The sequence below is a fragment of the Spea bombifrons genome, chromosome 4 (genome assembly GCF_027358695.1).
Source record: "Spea bombifrons isolate aSpeBom1 chromosome 4, aSpeBom1.2.pri, whole genome shotgun sequence".
In the NCBI taxonomy this organism is placed as follows: domain Eukaryota; kingdom Metazoa; phylum Chordata; class Amphibia; order Anura; family Pelobatidae; genus Spea; species Spea bombifrons.
The window spans coordinates 25,852,968-25,873,325 of NC_071090.1; the positions used below are offsets into that span (position 1 = coordinate 25,852,968).

The window sequence follows — 20,358 nt, forward strand, 5'->3', positions numbered from 1 at the left end:
GTTGGAAGGCCCACAGCATGTATGGTTAGCACAACTCAAACACTCCATGTAACCTCTCTAAACAAAAGCATTTCTCTACCACTCTCAGAAATCCATTTGTATAACAAAAGCTGATAATAGGTGCTGCATGTAATCTTATGTCCTCTTGTATATATATGGTAAAGGTGATAAACTTTATCAATAAACTAGTGACCACACCATCTTCTATAAAATAGATCAATACAAATAAAAATGCTTAAACTCCCAAAATTAAATACTAAAATGGTTAATGTTTGGTGGTATTGTTTGATAGACCTAGTGGTGCATTTTTTATGTATTCCCTTTCCGTAAAATGTTGACAAACATGGAAAACAATTAACAAAATATTTTCTGAATTATGCAATCCAACTTTATAAACATGAGGAGTCTATTTCGGAAGCCCAAACCTAAGCATATTATAGCAAAATAAAAATGTCCTCTCTATTTAATATTTTAATTTAAACATACAAACATTTTATGAGACACAATGGAAACCGGAATGTAAACAGCAAAAACATCTAAATTATGCCATTCATACTTTTTTTATTGGAAATTAATATTTCTTTACATTTGACGCAATATTAAATGCAATATAAAAAGAGCAGCAATGCCCTAGCAATCCAGAAGATAGATTGGTCTATGAATATTTTTCTTCACAGTTCCGTGCATTGACACCTAAGTAATTCAATCTAATATTCTTAGTTTACTTCTAAAATATATTTTATTGTCCAGAATAGAATGTGTACAGTCTCTATTAACTTTTATACATGCTGCTAGTACTGTCAAATAAATCTGGTTAATGTAACCTTGCTTTTCCTTGGGTGTTTTTTTGCATTCCAAGCATTGAGATAATACATGGGTTACAGAGGTTAAAATCCTTTTTTCCTCTATTTGTCACACGTGGATATGGCAAAATATTTTTTTTTCCTGTTTTCTGGCGTGTTCTGTATTTGCCATCTGCTACACAGAGACACTGGAGTAAAGCTCTTGAATCTGTTGCTTGAAGTAATCTCTGAGTTCCGGTCGCTTTGCTTTAAATGTAGGTGTCAGTAAACCATTTTGTACAGAGAACATTTCTGTGTGAATGTGAAGTGATTTTACCTAAAAAAACATGTAAATATATGTAAATTAAAATATGTAAATATGTAAATAATATGTAAATTATGTGTTTATATCATTATTGATGACGGTACATAAAAACACATTAAAGCTATTTAGGTTCTTGATACTTCTAATGTAATGGGTACTATGTAGCATTTCCATTTCTGTCATAAGGTCATTACACACAAAGGTATCATGGTACGATGTTACTTTTCTTTTAGTATGTGACATTTTTTTTCCTTGTATAAATGATCTTTTTATTTTATTTTGGCACATATAAATAAATAAGGTTTTGAATCTATTTGCTTCATTCATGTTTAATGTGGATATAATAATAATTGCACAAAACACCATCCAAGAGGCCTACTACAGTGACCTCCACTAATCTTGGCACCCACAGCAAAGAATGCTGTGAAAAATTGTCTTCAAGTAATACACAAAAATAAAAATTTTTATTTTTTGTCACTGTGAACAGAAGGACCTCAACCTTCTGCAGTACAAATTTACACTCTCACATGTACATACAAGAACAAGCTTCTTAATTCTTAAAATTAGGTTCAGGTAGCGGTAACCTGTTTGCATGATTACACAACACTAGGCACCTATCCATTTTTCCTTCTGTACTGGGAGTTGTTATTAAAAATACTGCAAGGATGAACTGAATATTTGTGTTAGGGACATGCATTAAATAACTTTTGTATAATTTATTCCTTCTAGCTGATTGCCTTTGCAAGTCACTCATGTATTGGTAACTAAACTGATTTTACATAAGGTAGTGCATGTATAAAGAGCCTTTTCTCTTAATTAAAGCATGTCTGATTATTGGGAACAGCCTGATGAAGGTGTGCATATTACCATATTTGGCCGAATTGTAGACACGTTTTTTTTTTTTCAGAAAAATACCCCTCGTCTTATATTCGACATCATCTTATAATCTGACCTCAAATAAAGGTCTGACTATCAGACTAAAATCCAGATCCCCCGCTGCGCTGCAGAAGACCTGGATCCTCATCTCTAGCCACCAGCACTAACCCCAGTGGAAGTGGAGGTTGTCTGCGCTATGCACGCAGACATTCACCAGCTGCCAGAGAGGATGATCTAAAGCACAGGGAACAAGTCTCAGGATACAGTGGTAAGTCTGGGGGGGGCAGTAGGGCATATAGGGGGGGGGTATAAGGCATTTCTTGGGAGCAGAGTGGCATATAGGGGGGTATAAGGCATATGTAAGGGCCAGAGTGGCATAAAGGGGTATAAGGCATTTCTGAGGACATAGTGGAATATAAAGGGGTATAAGTCATATCTGGGGGCAGAGTGGCAAGCCTGGGGGCAGACGTGCATAGCTTGGGGGGCAGGTCGGCAAATAAATGGAAATAAAAAAAAAAGAAATGCATTTTTATCAATCATAGTTTTCATTAAATATGAAAAACATTGTTTACATGTGAATTAATGTTTACTAGTAAAACTTTTTTCTTATAGGGTAGTCATATATTCAGGCTTTCTTTTTTTCCTAAATTAATATTCAAATGTGGGGGGGTCATCTTATAATCAGGGTCGTTTTATAATCAAGACAATACGGTAAGTACACACTTTTTGGAAACAGAATTTGGATTAGCTATACGTGATACCTGTCCGACTGCACTGATTCCCAATCAGTTTAACACTGACTATGTCCTAATCAAATATTGTCTATGTAAAGATTCAGCATTTGCTTTTTATGGGACAGTTTGGTTCTCAAGTGTGAAAAGAAGCGTAATAAAGCCACTCTGTGGTCCTCTGTGGTCCTTAGTCTTTTATTTTTTATATTTTTTTGCTGCTATTGTATTATTTAGACTGATATCATTAGATTAAAAAAATAGCACCATGTCTTACTGTGCCTCTCACTTTAAAGTGCCAGTGAAACAAAACATGAAATAAATGGCCATGAGAGCTCTGCTTGTGTGATGCAGAGAGTCTGCTTGCAACCAGGATTGTAAGTGAGGTGATGGTGAGGCCCATTAATTTGAAAATATTTACTAGCTGCAGATCCTGCATAGTGTGGAAGTGTAAAAAAAATAAACACCCAACTGTACTAGTTACAAAGAATGAATTTTTGTATGTAAATGAAATATTCTTACCTGCTCAAACGAATGCAAACCACTCTCTTTCCCTAATCTCACCATGTCATCCATTATTGCTTTTTTGACATCCTAAAATACAAGATTTGGTAATTTTGCAGCTGAAACTGTATTTGCCCAATAAATACTGTAAATTGCTGTGAAGTTATTACGTACCGAATTATTGCAAAGCTCTATAAACGATCCCTCAAACCCTTTTTTCTTGGCCCATCCAGGCATCACTTCCACATCAGGAACAACAATGCCAACCAAGAAGGCCTAGACAACAAAATAAATCAAGAATTTGCGATTAGAGATAATCCTTGTTTTATTGCTGAAAAGAACACTTTCCACATCTATTTCAGAACTCTGAAGTCTGGACATCCGTATATGTTTGATTTGGCCTCTCTTTCTGGCCAAGTAGACATTATGAGACACATACATATAGACATACATAGAAAAATGTATTTTAAATCATTTTCCAGTTATTCTGAAGGAATTTATTGTATTCTGCTATTCCTAAAATATGAAATTATTTTGAATCTACGGTCCTTATGTGACAGCCATACTAGGACATTATTTAACATTTAAAGATTATCCTGGGTTGATATTCTTGGTTGGGCTAAAAAGGGGGGTTTGAAATATATATATATCCTTACCAATGGGGAGCTATGTTAGTGTCAGGGTACCAGTGAATCAGGACGGAGGCAAAAAGGAACTGGTCAAAATGTTTATTAAAATAAAATAACAACAAGAATCCAAAACATAAGACAAGCGGGTGGTCGTAGAACAAGCCAAGGTCAGGAGCCAGAACGGGTAGTCATACGAGCCAAGGTCAGGAGTCCAGAAATCCACGTAGTCCAAAAGCAGGCAGGAGTCAGCACCAGAATGGGAGTCAGACAGGCCGGGTCATACACAAGAATCAAACACTGGAAGGAAGCACGCACTCACAGGTCCGGAACCACGAAAGGGCAACCAGCAACTGAACTAGCTGGTTAATATAGTCACAGCCTGCAGGAAGAGGAGGGGTTAACTTGGACATAAAGTTGGAAGAGGAAGGGGGCGCAGCCTAACAGAGAGCCATGAGGAGGAAAGCCAGTGCAGGTAGGCCGAAACCCTGACAGTACCCCTCCCCTAACGACCCCTCCCCCGGGGGGAGGGACCAGGTTTAGAGGGGAAATGCGTATGAAAGGCTCGTACCAGTCTAGGGGCATGAACATCCTGGGCAGGCACCCAAGATCGTTCCTCAGGTCCATATCCTTTCCAATGAACTAAATACTGCAGGCGACCCCTGGAAAAAAGAGAATCGATGATAGACTGAACTTCATATTCATCATGACCATTAACCGGAATCGGGCGAGGAGCTGAAGCAGTGAATCGGTTGCAAACAAGTGGTTTCAGCAGCGAGACATGGAAGACATTCGGAATACGCATGTTGGGAGGAAGATCTAAGGCATAAGCCACCGGATTAACCTTACGCAGAATACGGTAGGGACCCACAAAACGAGGGGCCAGTTTGTGAGAGGGAACCCGGAGGTTCAGATTGTGAGAGGATAACCAAACCCTCTCCCCGACCTGGTAGGAAGGAGCCGGAAGCCGTTTGCGGTCAGCCTGGAGCTTGTACCGTCGTGCTGATAACTGGAGTGAGTCCTTGACCCGTGCCCACATGGATCGGAGTTGGCGTAGACGGTCCTCGAGAGCAGGGATGCTCTGGGGTGGAAAGCTATCGGGTAGCATGGCAGGTTGCATCCCGTAGTTTACCAGGAAAGGCGAGAGACCAGAGGCGGTGGATACATTGCTATTATGAGCAAACTCCGCCCAAGGCAACAGGTCAGACCAGTTGTTCTGATGATCCGAAATGTAACAACGAAGGTACTGCTCCAAGCCCTGGTTCGAGCGCTCTGCGGCTCGTTAGATTGTGGGTGGTAGGCCGAGGAAAAGGAAAAGCGTATCCCCAACTGGAGACAAAAGGCACACCAAAAGCGAGACACAAACTGACTCCCTCTATCCGAGACTATTTCTTTAGGTATTCCGTGCAGCCTAAAGATCTCCCTCGTAAAGACGTTTGCCAATTCTTGCGCAGACGGGAGTTTCTTAAGTGGGATACAGTGGCACATCTTGGAGAACCGATCCACAACCATCAGAATGACAGTATTGTTCTGGGAGGGAGGGAGTTCCACAATGAAGTCCATGGAAATGGGTGTCCAGGGTCTTTCGCCATTGGGAATAGGTTGCAGTAAACCCACAGGAAGATGCCTGAGATCTTTACTTTGAGCACAGGTCTGGCAGGAGGCAACAAATTCCTTAATATCATTACGGATCTTGGGCCACCAGAACTGACGGGTCATACCCCAAATCATTTGATTCTTACCAGGGTGGCCCGCGGCCTTAGAACAATGGTAAGTGCGCAACAAGGAATGTCGGAGGGGAACAGGTACGTAGCACTTGCCAGGCGGTGTGCACGGTGAAGCCTGATTTTGTGCAGCCAGGATTTTCTCCCCCAATGGGGAGGTCAGACTGGTACGGATGCTTGCCAGGATGCGATCGGGAGGAATAATCGGTGTCGGAGGCACTTCTTCTCTGGAAGAGGAAGTGAATTGTCGAGATAAAGCATCCGCACGTACGTTTTTCGAGCCCGGGAGGTAAGATACCAGAAAATTAAACCTGGAAAGGAATAAGGCCCACCGAGCTTACCGAGGAGTCAATCTTTTGGCCTCGGAGAGGTAGGTCAAATTCTTGTGATCTGTTAAAATCAAAACAGGTGTCGTGGTCCCCTCAAGGAGATGACGCCATTCCTTGAGTGCCAGAATTATAGCCAGAAGTTCCCTATCACCAATCTCGTAGTTGCATTCGGCTGAAGAGAGTTTTTTTGAGAAGAAGCCACACGGGTGTAGCGGGCCTTCAGGTTTAGGACGTTGAGACAGAAGGGCGCCTACTCCTGTCTCAGACGCATCTACCTCCAGGATGAATGCTAGTGTCGGGTCTGGGTGGACCAAGACGGGAGTGGACGTGAATGCTTTTTTCAAATCCTCAAACACCTGAATCGCAACCAGAGGCCATCGTAAAGGATCACCATCTTTTCGGGTGGGGTCAGTAATGGGTTTGACTAAATCAGAGAAGTTGCGTATGAATTTGCGGTAATAATTAGCAAAACCGAGGAAGCGTAGGACAGACCGAAGACCAACAGGACGAGGCCAATTAAGTACCACAGAAACCTTTTGAGGGTCCATAGAAAAGCCCTTATCAGAAATAATATAGCCCAAAAATGCAACCTGGTTTTTATGGAACTCGAATTTCTCCAACTTACAGTATAAACCATTCTCTCTGAGGCGTTGGAGGACACGTTTGACGTCACTGATATGGGTCTCGGGAGAAGGCGAGTGTATGAGTATATCGTCAAGGTATACAACAACACACTCCTGTAGCATATCTCTGAGTATGTCATTGATAAACTCCTGGAAGACAGCAGGGGCATTGCATAAGCCAAAAGGCATAACCAGATATTCATAGTGCCCACTTCTGGTATTAAATGCTGTCTTCCATTCGTGGCCTTGCTTAATGCGTACCAAATTGTAGGCCCCACGTAAATCCAACTTGGTGAACAGCTTGGCCCCTTTTAACCGATCAAAAAGCTCAGTGATCAACGGTATTGGATATGCATTTTTGATCGTAATTTTATTCAGACCTCTGTAATCAATACAGGGCCTAAGTTCACCCCCCTTCTTTTTTACAAAGAAAAAGCCGGCACCAGCGGGGGAAGTGGATTTACGTATAAATCCCCTAGCCAGGCATAATCCTCCATGGCCTTATTCTCAACAACTGACAATGGGTAGACTCGACCACGAGGAGGAGCAGCGCCTGGCTGGAGTTCTATGGCGCAATCATAGGACCTATGGGGAGGTAGGGAACCAGCCCGAACTTTGTCAAAGACATCAGCATAGTCCTTGTATCCTTGTGGCAACACCGGGGTAGCATCAGTACAAAGGACCTTGATAACTTCGCAAAGACACTCCTTTTGGCAAGAAGGCGACCAGGCTAACACCTCAGACTGCCGCCAGTCGAGGGTAGGATTATGTTTTTGTAACCACGGATAGCCCAACACCACAGGAAAGTAAGGAGAGGAGATCATCTGGAACTGGATCTTCTCCTGATGGAGAGCCCCGATGGACATGGACAGAGGAATAGTCTCCTTGGTAATGAGCGAAGGCTGCAGAGGCCTACCATCAATAGCCTGGACGGCCAAGGGCTTCTCCCTGTTAATAACAGGTATACAATGGTTAGCCACAAAGGAGGTGTCAATAAAGGCATCGGCAGCACCTGAGTCTATGAGCGCTTTGGTAACAATCAAAGCCACTGGCCATGACAAAACAACCGTAACCTAGAGTGTGTCCCCGACAACGCCCTCCGGCAGGACATCCACAGGAGGCGCGGGAGGAGAGGGAGGAACGGGTGGGTTCAAAAAGGTTGGCGCCAACCTAAAAGGATGGCTCCTCAGGCGTTCCTTGAAAGAGGGTCTCTCCCTAAGCTGCTACTTCATCCTTAATGGAATCGCTCAGACCATGGAAGAAAGCAGCCACTAGAGCCTCATTGTTCCACCCGACCTCTGCTGCCCAGGTACGGAACTCAATCGCATAATCAGACACAGTCCTAGTCCCCTGGCGAATGGACATAAGGTGTTTGGCAGCAGAGGTAGCGCGGGCCGGAATGTCGAAGACTCTACGGAAAGAAACCACAAACTCTGCATAATTTTGCACAACAGGCCGATTCGCCTCCCAAAGTGGATTAGCCCATGCTAGAGCTTTGTCGGTTAGTAGTGAGATCAGGAAACCAACCCTGGCCCGCTCGGTCGGAAAAGCCTGAGGCACCAATTCGAGATTTATGCCAACCTGGTTCAAAAAGCCCCGGCACTGGGTGGGGTCCCCTCCATAGCGTTGGGGCAGAGGAGCAGTACCACTCATGCCTCTGGGAGCCAGTGGTTCAGCTGCAACAGCTGGTGCAGGAACAACATAAGGAGCCGGAGCTATAGGTCGTGCAGATGGTGGTTCCAAATGTGCTGTACGGTTAAGGAGTGTCTGTACTGCAGCAGCCAACTGGTCTAACCTGTGATCCTGTTGGTCCAACCGGGTGAAGACTGTAGGAACAGGAAGAGTACCAGTACCATCAGGATTCATGGCCCTTTCGTAATGTCAGGGTACCAGTGAATCAGGACGGAGGCAAAAAGGTACTGGTCAAAATGTTTATTAAAATAAAATAACAACAAGAATCCAAAACATAAGACAAGCGGGTGGTCATAGAACAAACCAAGGTCAGGAGCCAGAACGGGTAGTCATACGAGCCAAGGTCGGGAGTCCAGAAATCCACGTAGTCCAAAAGCAGGCAGGAGTCAGCACCAGAATGGGAGTCAGACAGGCCGGGTCATACACAAGAATCAAACACTGGAAGGAAGCACGCACTCACAGGTCCGGAACCACGAAAGGGCAACCAGCAACTGAACTAGCTGGTTACTATAGTCACAGCCTGCAGGAAGAGGAGGGGTTAACTTGGACATAAAGTTGGAAGAGGAAGGGGGCGTGGCCTAACAAACAGAGAGCCATGAGGAGGAAAGCCAGTGCAGGTAGGCCGAAACCCTGACAGTTAGTTTGCATTTGGGATATTTTGCATATCAATTTGCTACACACTGGTCTTTTTGGGGGGTTTGTTCTTAATGGAATATTAGACAAAAGGTAATGCCTCCATCTGCCTCCTGAGATATGACACCACACTGAGGATGAGTGGCACCAGGTAACTGGTGCATTGAACAACTGATCTACATCCAATTATGTAACTGCCACCCCAGGCCCCTTATGACAAAAGGATTTAGCAGTAGGAAACTGTTATACCTAATTATCAGCTTTTTTCATATTACATTAGATCAGTATATTTTATTTTATATTATGTTGACCAGGTCTGCACCACTATTCTCCTAGACATAGAATTACAACAAAAAGACTGATTAATAAAATAAAAAAGATTAATTTCTATACAGAATGCAGTGCTTACCTGAAGGCTGTCCCCATGGACATATACTTGTGATACGGGTTCACTGCGTATATAAATGTTCTCAATTTTTTCAGGAGCAATGTATTCCCCTTGAGCAAGTTTGAATATGTGCTTTTTCCGATCTATAATTTTTAGCGTTCCATTCTGTATTGGGTATGCAAAAAGGAAAAATAACACTGAAATGAGATCCCCTATAATAATAATACTTTCCTTGTGTTGAAAATCCATTTTTCTATTTATAGCATCACTTATACAATATTACCCACTTATTTCAACAAAATATTCAAATGTAATGTGGGATAATACCTTGGTGTAATAACGGAATATCTTCAGTATGTATATATATAGTACACTGATTATCTTGTTATTATGGCACCTGTCAGTGGGTGGGATATATTAGGCAGCAAGTGAACATTTCGTCCTCAAAGTTGATGTGTTAGAAGCAGGAAAAAGCGTAGGGACATAAGTGACTTTGACAAGTGCCCAATAGTGATGGCTAGACAACTGGGTCAGAGCATCTCCAAAACTGCAGCACTTGTGGGATGTCCTGCAGTGGTCAGTACCTAGCAAAAGGGGTCCAAGAAATGAAAAGCAGTGGACCGGTGACATGGGAAGCCAAGGCTCATTGAAGGATGTTAGGTGCGAAGGCTGGTGGTCAAATCTAGCAGACAAGCTGCTGTATTGAAGATTGTTGCATATGGAGCTGCAAAGCCTCAGAACAGTCAGAGTGCCCATGGTGACCCCTGTCTACTATTAGAAGTGCCTTCAATGGGCACAAGAGCATAAGAACTGGACCACGGAGCAATGGAAGAAGGTTGCCTGGTCTGATGAATCACATTTTCTTCTACATCACTTGGATAGCTGGGTGCGTGTATGCAGCTTACCTGGAGAACACATGGCACCAGGATGCATCCACCTTGCAACTTATATGATCTGCTGCTAATATCTTGGTGCCAGATACCACAGCACACCACCAGAGGTCTTTTGTGAAAGACAGATCTTGTCAAACCAACTTAATAGAATTCTATGAAGAAGTCAGTAAAATTATAGATCTAAGTGTGGCAGTAGATGTGATCTATTTGGACTTGCTAAGGCATTTGATACAGTACAAATTGTCAGAAATACACTTGGGGGCAAGTGTATGTACTTGAATTGGGCATTGGGCTAAATGGAAAATTCTCAAACTGGACCAAGGTATTAAGTGCAGTACATCAGGGGTCTGTCCTGGGTCCTTTTCATTTTCTTTATTAATGATATCTCATGTTGCATTGAGAGCCATGTCTTAGTGTTTGCTGATGACACAAAATTAGGTAAGATAATACAGTTTAATCTTAAAGTTCCTTCTCTGGAGGAGGATTTAGACAGAGTGGGGGACTGGGCAGATGGCAAATTAGGTTCAACACGGACAAATATAATGCAAATATGCATTATGGTAAAAACATAAAAAATAACAACAATGCAGCATATACTTTAAATAGTACCTTCTTGAGAAAAGCTACTAAGAAGAAGGATTTGAGAATTAATTGTAGACAGCAGACTTAGTAACAATGCACAATGCCAGTCAGTAGCTGCAAAGGCCAGTAAGATATTGGCATGTATAAAAAGGGGTATTGATTGACGAGAGGAGGATATCATCTTGCCTCTTTATAAGTCAGTGGTAAGACCTCATCTTGGGCTGGGCACCAGTCCTTAAAAAGGATATCAAGAAGCTAGAAAAGTTGCAAAGAAGGGCTACATAATTACCAAGGGGATTGGAAGCAAAACTAAAGACGTTAGAAAAACAGCATCTTGGAGGGGATATTATGACATTTTATAAATATGTGCAGGGCCAATAGAAAGACCTGTTCAGTAACAGAAATGTACAAAGAACAAGAGGTCATCCTCTGGACCGGCGAAGATTCCATACACAACAAAGGAATGGATTCTTTACAATAAGGGCAATAAAGGTATGTTTTAGAAAAGCAGAACTTACAGGGCTATAAGTCATAGAATTAACATTCATTTTTTGTGAGCTTCTTGGTCCAAGGAGAAATCTTACTGCCTTTTGTTGTGTTGTCTGGACTGCTAATCAGATTATTATTTATTTGTTTCCATGTTGTCTCTTGCCTGGCATCAACCCCCTTCCCCATGTAAGTTTCCTATATAAACTGTAATAAGAAGAGCCTTTTCAGCTGACATGTAGTGATTTCACATACCAGTAACCACTTGCCAACATCTCCTGTGTAGAGCCAACCATCCTCGTCCAATGCCTCAGCTGTCTTCACTTTGTCTTTTAGGTATCCCTTAAATACATTTGGTCCTTTTACGCATATCTGAAATAAGCACATTGTGGTTGTTGGTAAAAGCATAAGGGATGTGATTATTTAACCACTTCACGAAACAGACATTACTAATATTACATCCTATGGTTTTTGCACCGGTGGAGAAATTTCCCCGCTTATACATGGAAGACCAGACATTGCTAGCTTCCTGCTGACTGATCCAATGTCACAGCACTCTACATGAGCACCAAGTATACAAGAATTCCGAATATTGTCCTGACCCTCTTGAAACCTCTCACTAGGTACTGCGATGGAAAAATATTAAATTGTAAAGGGTACCATCAAGTTCCTTTCACAAAAGGAAGAAACTCCAGTCACAAAATATGTAAAAAGTAAAACAATAATAATAATAATGGAAAAACATTTAAAAAAAAAAACAGGCATCCAGACACCTTATATAACTATCCGACTAGAAAAAAGACCCTAGCTTGCCCCCAATCAAAAGTGCAAAGGCAAGAAAAATAGTGTTAGTATGCAAGTGAGCATTTTTCTCCCTTAAAATAGTAAAAAACCTAGGTATGTGGGGTATTTTTCTACTCTACTCTACTCTACTTTAACATATTTATGTTAAACAACATCCTAAGGGGTTTTAATCAGTGGGACGAAATCCTAAGTAAAATTGCCCAAAAAAAGTTTTTTCTTAATGTTAACTTAATATTAACTGTTAGTATGCAAGTGAACATTTTTCTCCCTTATAATAGTAAAAAACCTAGGTATGTGGGGTATTTTTCTACTCTACTCTACTCTAATTTAACATATTTATGTTAAACAACATCCTAAGGGGTTTTAATCAGTGGGCGAAATCCTAAGTAAAATGGCCCCAAACAAGTTTTTTCTTAATATTAACTGTTTTTTGACATATTATTCATAACAAATGACAAACCATACGAAAAAGCGGTATAAAGAAAAAGCCATATTTGTACTTGAAAAAACAATATAACATTTGTGTTGGTACACTAAACAGGAGAAAAGGGAATCATGGTTGAACAAAGATGTGCTAAAAACTAAATTATTATGAGTGAGGGAAACTGCCTCGACTTCCAGCGGGAGGAAAGTGGGCATGGGTGTGGCGCTTCCCTGACTGGAAAAAGAAGAAACTTACCAGAAGATCCAGGGAAGCATAGCTTCACAAAGATATACCGTGTGTTAAAGAACAAAGCTAAAGAAAAATATGCCAAATTTCCGAAGGGGTCTTTGAACATCACGTAAAAGATAACATACCAATTAGCATTTCAAATCATAGTAAATCTTATTCACACACCTCTCCCTCTCCTTTGGAAGCAAAATAGTTCATCTCTTCTACATCAACAAGTTTGATAAAATTGCATGGCAGTGGTGCTCCAACATGTCCTGTGAATAAGATAAATGTCTCATTTTAAATACATATTTTCAAACAGTCCTGATGCTTGGGTATTAGCATTTCAGACTGTATTGACATTAACATAGAAACATAGAACGTGACAGCAAATAAGAACTATTCAGTCTGTCCAACATCTGAATACTTCCCTGGCTCAGCCTTATGCCTGTCCCATGCTTGCATAAACGTCTTCACTGTATTAAAATCAACCGCTTCTGCTGGAAGGCTATTCCATGCATACACTAAACTTTCAGTAATGTAATATTTCCTGATGTTACTTTTAAACCTTTGCCACTCTAGTTTAATTTCAGTTTGTCCTCTTGTTGTGGTATACCTCTTGTTGTGGTAGTTGTGGTAGTACCTTTCTTCCTTTATCATGTTGACTCCCTTTAAGTATTTAAAAGTTTCCATCATATCCCCCTGTCACGTGTTTCTTCCAGGCTATATATATATTAAGATCCTTTTTATGTCCTAAGTGCATTATTTTGCATTCATCCACATTAAATACCTTGTTGCAATTTTTTGTGTTGTCAGCAAAAAGACATACCTTACCATTTAGACCTTCTGCAATATCGCTAATAAAAATATTAAAGAGAATGGGTCCAAGTACAGATCCTTGAGGTACCCCGCTGTAGGGTGACCGCATGTCCCGGATTGCTCTGGACAGTCCCACAATGGGGGAGAGGGGGTAGATAGTGAGAAGGGGGAGAGGGGGTAGATAGTGAGAAAGAGGGTAGTAAGAATATTGAAATAATGAGTGAGAGAATGAATTAATCTGTGATTGCATTGTGTGAATGAGTGAGAGAATGAAAAAATGAATGTGTGGATTATTGTGTGAATGAGTGAGAGTATAAATTAATGTGTTGATGAATTGTGTGAATGAGTGAGATAATTAATGAATTAATGTATACATGAATTGTCTGAATGAGTGAGATAATGAATTTGCGAGAATGCATTAATGTGTAATGCAATATGTGTAAATGAGTGAGAGAATAAATGATTGTGTGAATGAAAGTGTTAATTGGCGAGTAACTGTAAAAGTGTTTGTGTGTATCATAGATGTACCGTATTTGCTCGATTATAAAATGACCCTGATTATAAGACGACCCCCCCAAAACCTTAATATTAATTTAGGAAAAAAAAGAAAAAGCCTGATTATAAGACGACCCTATAGGAAAAAAAGTTTTACCAGTAAATGTTAATTCATGTAAACTATGTAAACTATATTTTTAGAATAAAAGCTAAGATTGAAAAAAATATTTTGTTTTTATGTCCTTTTATTTTTCAACCTGCCCCCCCCCCAGTTATGCACATCTGCCCCCAGGCTTGCCCCCCAGAAATGCCTTATACCGCATATATGCCACTGTGCCCCATGATATGCCTTTTAACCCTCTAAATACCAATGTGCCCCATTATATGCCTGTTAACCCTCTATATGCCACTGTGCCCAATGAAATGCCTTTTGACCCCCTATGTGCCACTCTGCCTCCAGAAATGCCTTATACCACTCAGGCATTTAGGGGGGTAAAAGGCATATTATGGGCCATTATGGCATATAGGGAGGTATAAGGCATTTCAGGAGGCAGAATGGCTATTGAGGGTTAAAAGGCATTTCTGGAAAAGGAGTGGCATTAAGGGGGTTAAAAGGCATTTCATAGAGCACTCTGCCTACAGAAATGCCTTATGCCCCCCCCATTTAAACCCCCCCAAACTTACTGGTGCTTCTGATTCCCCGGTGTGCAGTCGGGCCAGCGCTGCGGGGGGTCTGGATCTTAGTCTCATAGTCAGACCTATTTGAGGCCCGATTATAAGACGACCCCGATTATAAGACGAGGGGTCTTTTTCAGAACATTTGCTCTGAAAAAAACCTTGTCTTATAATCGAGCAAATACAGTATAATTGATTTGTAGCAAATATGGCATAAGCAGGGTGTTTGAGCCTTGAGGACCAAGATGGCAGAGGCAGGGTGTTTATGGCCATAAGTTATCATTTCTTGTTGTACTATTTCCATCGAATACTGAGCTGTGTACCAGACCTCTGCTTAGCCTTGACCTGCCTTATCCGTTTGTAATGGTATCTGGAGTCCTGCTTCAGTATACCAGACCGTAGCCTACATTGACTATGATTCTTCCTTGTATCTGCTGTTTCTTTGCCGTGTTTTGCTCATCAGGAGATACCAGTTCTGCATTGTGGGTTGTTATCCTGACGCTTATGCCTGGCATCACAGTTGCATTCAAGAAATGGCTCGATTTTGACACTTGGGCTGAAAATTAATGTGCCAGCACACAAAAAGATGTAGTTCACCAATACATTGTATAAATTTGCACGAAATGTTGTCACCCTAAATTGACATTGATTATTCAGATATAAAGCTGGTTTGTGGTTGGGCAACCTTACTTTAAACTCAAATTCTTACCTGACGTCCAGTCCCCTGGAGTAGTGAAAGTGCAACCAGCTGTGCATTCCGTCTGCCCGTATCCTTCATAAACCTACCACAGAAGTCAATATAGTTGCTTAATACAGACGTTTACAGAGAGGTCCACAAACCTTCACATCTTACACGCAATGCTGTACTGTTTTTTTTAGATGTGTTAGTACTGAAGATGTATTAGCTCTTGGGTTTCATCAGGAGTGTTTAGTATACTAGTTGTAATTGTTGTGATATATTTATTTTAAAAAACGGGGGAAGAAATTAAACAAAAGAAGCAATAAAAAATGGGAAGTCTGCACATATCACTATAGGACCCCAAAACACAAAATGAGGGCCTATAAATAACCCAATTTTCTGTGAACTGCATTCAGCAGATCTCTAATAAACTAAGGGTCATAAACTTGAAATATTAAAAATCCCTTACTACTATAGCGTGATTCCCTGTATTAAATTTAATTGTAGTCTAAACTGTATGCAAGGTCTAGCCTAGTGAACAGTAGTCCCAGACAACATGTGAGCAGCATGGACCTACATGTACGTCCAGAAAAGGCATTGCAAGATGCAATTGTACGTTCACTACAAAATTGGATGCATTGGACGCAGTGGTAACATGACTGAGGGGCCTACCTGGGAACTTTGCCCCGGAGATTGCCAGGTAAAGCACCGCTTCTCAAGACCCGAATCCTCCAGGTCTCAGGAGCGGGGTCATGACACGCCCCGCTCCCCGCCCATTTTCCCTTGGGGGTTTTCCCAGCAGACGTCAGATGGAACGCCCCTGACGTCAGCGGGACCTCCCCCAACATCAGCAGGCAATCCTGCCCGTGTCCCGCAAGGGAAGGCTCTGGGTAGCCGGAGGCCAAAAGTTCCCAGGTATGCTGAGGGGACATCAGGCAGTCCTCCCCGTATCTAGAGAGATAATGCACATAAGGGCATTAAGGGCCGTGTTATGGTTATTGGGTGCCTCTTGGAGGGACAGGGCACAGGGGGCCAATATATTAGAGACTCTCTCAGGGAGCGGCCCGTTATTGTTACCCGAGAACTAGGTGTACTGCCCTACTGCTTATGTGGGTGTCATTTTTAAATGCAGGGATTTGCTAACCATGGCTGGACGAGCTGCTGCATGAGCTATTATTGTTTGGCATAGAGAGTTACCGCAGGTTTATTAAGGAGGGACAGAGTTAATTTGTCGGGTGTGGGTTTGGATATATTGTTGCTCAATATGCAAACTGGCTTGGAAACAGCGCACGAGGTGGTGGGGGCCAGCGAGATGCATGGTGGTCGCATCTTCTGGCAGTTGATCACTGGCATAGTGCAAGGGTTAACCACTCATAGAGGTGTTTTGACTTGTGGTGCACGAGCACCTGGGTTAAGTACAGGACACTCCTGGGGCTGGTGCCCTTGTGATTTTGTTTGGTGGACATGGGTTGCTGTGCATGGGACAGCTGTAGAAGGACAGGGGTATAATTGGTACGACTATGCCAGCTTATCAGTGGTATTGTTGGTATATACATGGGTTGGTTCATTTCCAGCATATGAAATATGTTATATGTTTACATCTATTTGCATATATTTACATAAAATTATGTTAACGGTTTAAAACATTGTTGAAGGATATGTCATGATGTAGAGCTGCAAGATGAAAAGGAACCATGGACAATTTTATCTGTAGCTGACTTGTTAAAATATTAGAATCTGTGGGCATGAGTGGGAAAACAGTAACAGAAAACAATGGGACCCACTTTCCCACTTATTTGGACTAAGTGGATACTTTTTATAGCATCCCAGATTTATCCTATGCATGCATGGTTTTTCTGTAATCTAGAGATGTGGCCGAACAGGTTGGCTGGGTTTCTCTGCCATAACACATAACCTGTGCAAACAATCCTAAGCGACACAGACATGTTGGTGAAAAAAGCACAGGAAATTATTTCTATGGCCAGCTTTGGTAGTGATTGGTGCATGCAAATTGTCCAAAGGCATCAGATGAGATATTCTGTGGGTATTTTGGGCTTCATCTGTTCAAATTTAGAGTGCAAATCCGGCATAACAAATGTAAAAATTGAACAGTTTTGAAACCATAATGTACACCTTATAATATGAGGCCTATAATTGCTGGGAAAGTATGGACATTCTATATAAATTAGGTACCCTATTGGCTTGAATATAGGCCACACCCGGATATAGGCTGCACCCTTAAAGTTTGGTGCCATTTTAAAGAAAAAAAATATTTTTAAAGAAAAAATACACAGTGGAATAATAAAACAGTATTTTGTCTAATGAACAGGAATACATCAGTTTGTCGGCATATGTTATATACAGACAGAAAACCAATAGCCATTTTAAGGTCCCCCCTTAATTCATAATGCACCTTACTTACAGATATGCCCCTCTGCCCCCTGATTTGCCACTCTGCCCCCCAGATATGCTTTATGCCCCCAGATATGCCACTGACCCCCCGATATTCTTTATGCCCCCTATAAATGCCCACCTGGGCCCCCAGATATGCTTTATGCCCACTAGAAATGCCCACCTGCCCCCTAGATATGCCTTATGCCCACGGTGAACGTCTGCGCGATACGCGTAAGCAACCTCCACTGCCGGCACTTCCATGTTGAAGCACCAGAAGGCTATGGCTCCACCATAGAAGCCCTGGTGGGGGCTGTCACACACACGGCTGCTGGAGAGGAGGATCCAGGTCCCCTGCAGCGCTGTGGGGGATCTGGATCCTAACCCTGCTTCTTTGAATTTTAAAACAGTCATTGTCACAAAGGATGTAAAAAATGGAAAAAAAGTTCTGTCCTTAAGGGCTTAAGTGACAATATCTCCAGTTGTATCATCTGTTTGGTTAATTGCTGAACTATACTGTGTGTTACAAGCCAATAGAGTTTCTAACAATCAGATATCAGAAAAAATAACTTCCCCAGTTACTCCATATGAATCATTAAATGTCAATCTAAAAGGGGTTATGAATGCTGCATGTGGTTATCCCACTGTATGTATGGGTATGTAACATGCTGACTAGTCTCTAGCAAAAGCTGGTAACTATATGCTTAAATATAATAAATAAACATAATTACTTTACTCAAGAATCTATTAGTATTGGTAGTTAGGTTGTTATATTAGTTTGTGTCCTAGCTGTTAGTAGAAGTAAATAAATACTGATCTTGACTGTTGATATCTTTGGCCAACAGACTTAGAACTGGATTTTTCAGTTAGTAAGAAACTGAATCATGATATCCTGGACCTGTAAAATGATGATATAGCCCAAAGGAGCTGTACGATGCCAGGAGGGCTTAGTTAAAGATACGACTGGGCAATGGTAACCAACATTTTTATATAGATGACCAGAGAATTTAATATTTCTACACAGTAATTGTACTTTGTAGCTTCAATTTCCTTACTATATTAAAGCTATCATTTCTTTTGCAGTTGAGGTAGGATAAAAATATAAAAAAAAATTGTTAATACCAGTAGTTATACCATATTCATAAGATCAATCATACCTGACACCCGAGGGCCGCACGCAGGAATCCTAGAACCGTGGGAGATGCAGGAGCTGCTCCAGTTACAATCATCCTAACACGTCCTCCAAGACTTGCCTATATTACAGAAAGACAGTTTTACTGTACTCTAGTACATAAAAGTCTCTAAATACAGAGACTAGATACTTAAATGAAACAAACAAAAAACAAATTAATAATTATATTTTTACGTTAAGATTGTTCCTCCCCTGCACTGAAGGCTCTCCCACTGATTTCAATGTGGGTACTTTTCTGCCACTGACTAGATGCTTCAAGTAGCCAATAGGTGACAAGAAGCAGCTGACCAATGGAGGGTAGGACAGTTAGAGCATCTACCTTGGGTAATTTTTTTTTTGAAGACCTCATGTTAAAGTACTAACAAAGTATGCTTCCTTCCTTAGCGGGGATGTCAAGGACAATGACCTGTCACTTTAAGATGGCTGAAAATGATCCACTCATCAATCTGTACACCCAGGAGCATCCTGGTAACTATGTTAGAGGTCAAAAGACAAAAAAAATACACACTTTTCTTATTACCGTATTTGCTCGATTATAAGACGACCCTGATTATAAGACGACACCCCAAATCTGAATATTAATTTAGGAAAAAAAGAAAAAGCCTGAATATAAGACGACCCTATAGGAAAAAAGTTTTACCAGTAAATGTTAATTCATCTAAACAATTTTTTTTAATAAAAGCTATGATTGAGAAATATTTTGGTTTTATTTACTTCTATTTTCCAACCTGCCCCCCAGTTATGCACATCTGCCCCAGAAATGCTTTATACCCCCTATATGCCACTGTGCCCCATGATATGCCTTTTAACCCTCTAAATGCCACTGTGCCCCATGATATGCCTTTTGACCCCCTATGTGCCACTCTGCCTCCAGAAATGCCTTATACCCCTATATGCCACTCTGGCATTTAGAGGGTTAAAAGGCATATTATGGGGAAGAGTGGCATATAGGGAGGTTTAACCCCTTAACGACAATCCCCGTACATGTACGGGGTTGCCGTGCAACGGGTTAACGACAATGCCCGTACATGTACGGGCTGCCGTTAAATAGCTGCATCGCCGCGATCGCGGCGTTTTCGCCGCGATCGGCGGCTTTGCAGCATCCACGGAAGCCTCACAAGTGAGGCTGACCGTGGATCCGGGGAGGGCAGCCCTTGGCAGCCCTCCCCGGAAGAAAAATGGCCGCCGCCGCACCGATCATCAAAGATCGCGGCGGCGCCTGGCTAAAACTGCTTAGGAAGCGATTGGAATCGCTTCCTAAGCATAAACTGTGTTGCTGACATGCCTCAGTATCGAGGCATGTCAGCAACACTACCCCCGACCCCCGATCGCCTTGTGATTGCTCCGAGGAGCAACCACAAGTGCCATCCTGTGAATGACGTTGCCGTCATTCACAGGATGGCATCAACAATAGATCTTAGTTCACAGAGGGTCTATCCAGAACTCTCGAGCTCCTCCTG

General features: G+C 41.7%; 1 protein-coding gene across 3 annotated transcripts in view; it reads right to left on the reverse strand.

Annotated features, from left to right (window-relative positions):
- Positions 1 to 541: 541 nt before the first annotated feature.
- The window catches only part of ACSL6 (acyl-CoA synthetase long chain family member 6), a 147,562-nt gene continuing 127,745 nt past the window's right edge, over positions 542 to 20,358 (reverse strand). For all 3 annotated transcript variants that reach the window (XM_053461941.1, XM_053461942.1, XM_053461943.1), the window contains exons 14-21: positions 18,864 to 18,959; positions 15,346 to 15,418; positions 12,834 to 12,922; positions 11,447 to 11,563; positions 9,252 to 9,395; positions 3,390 to 3,491; positions 3,234 to 3,305; positions 542 to 1,119 (exon numbers count right to left, since the gene is read on the reverse strand). In XM_053461941.1, coding sequence (XP_053317916.1) covers positions 979 to 1,119; positions 3,234 to 3,305; positions 3,390 to 3,491; positions 9,252 to 9,395; positions 11,447 to 11,563; positions 12,834 to 12,922; positions 15,346 to 15,418; positions 18,864 to 18,959 — 834 coding nt within the window. In that variant the 3' untranslated portion in view covers positions 542 to 978. The remainder of the gene's footprint in view (positions 1,120 to 3,233; positions 3,306 to 3,389; positions 3,492 to 9,251; positions 9,396 to 11,446; positions 11,564 to 12,833; positions 12,923 to 15,345; positions 15,419 to 18,863; positions 18,960 to 20,358) is intronic.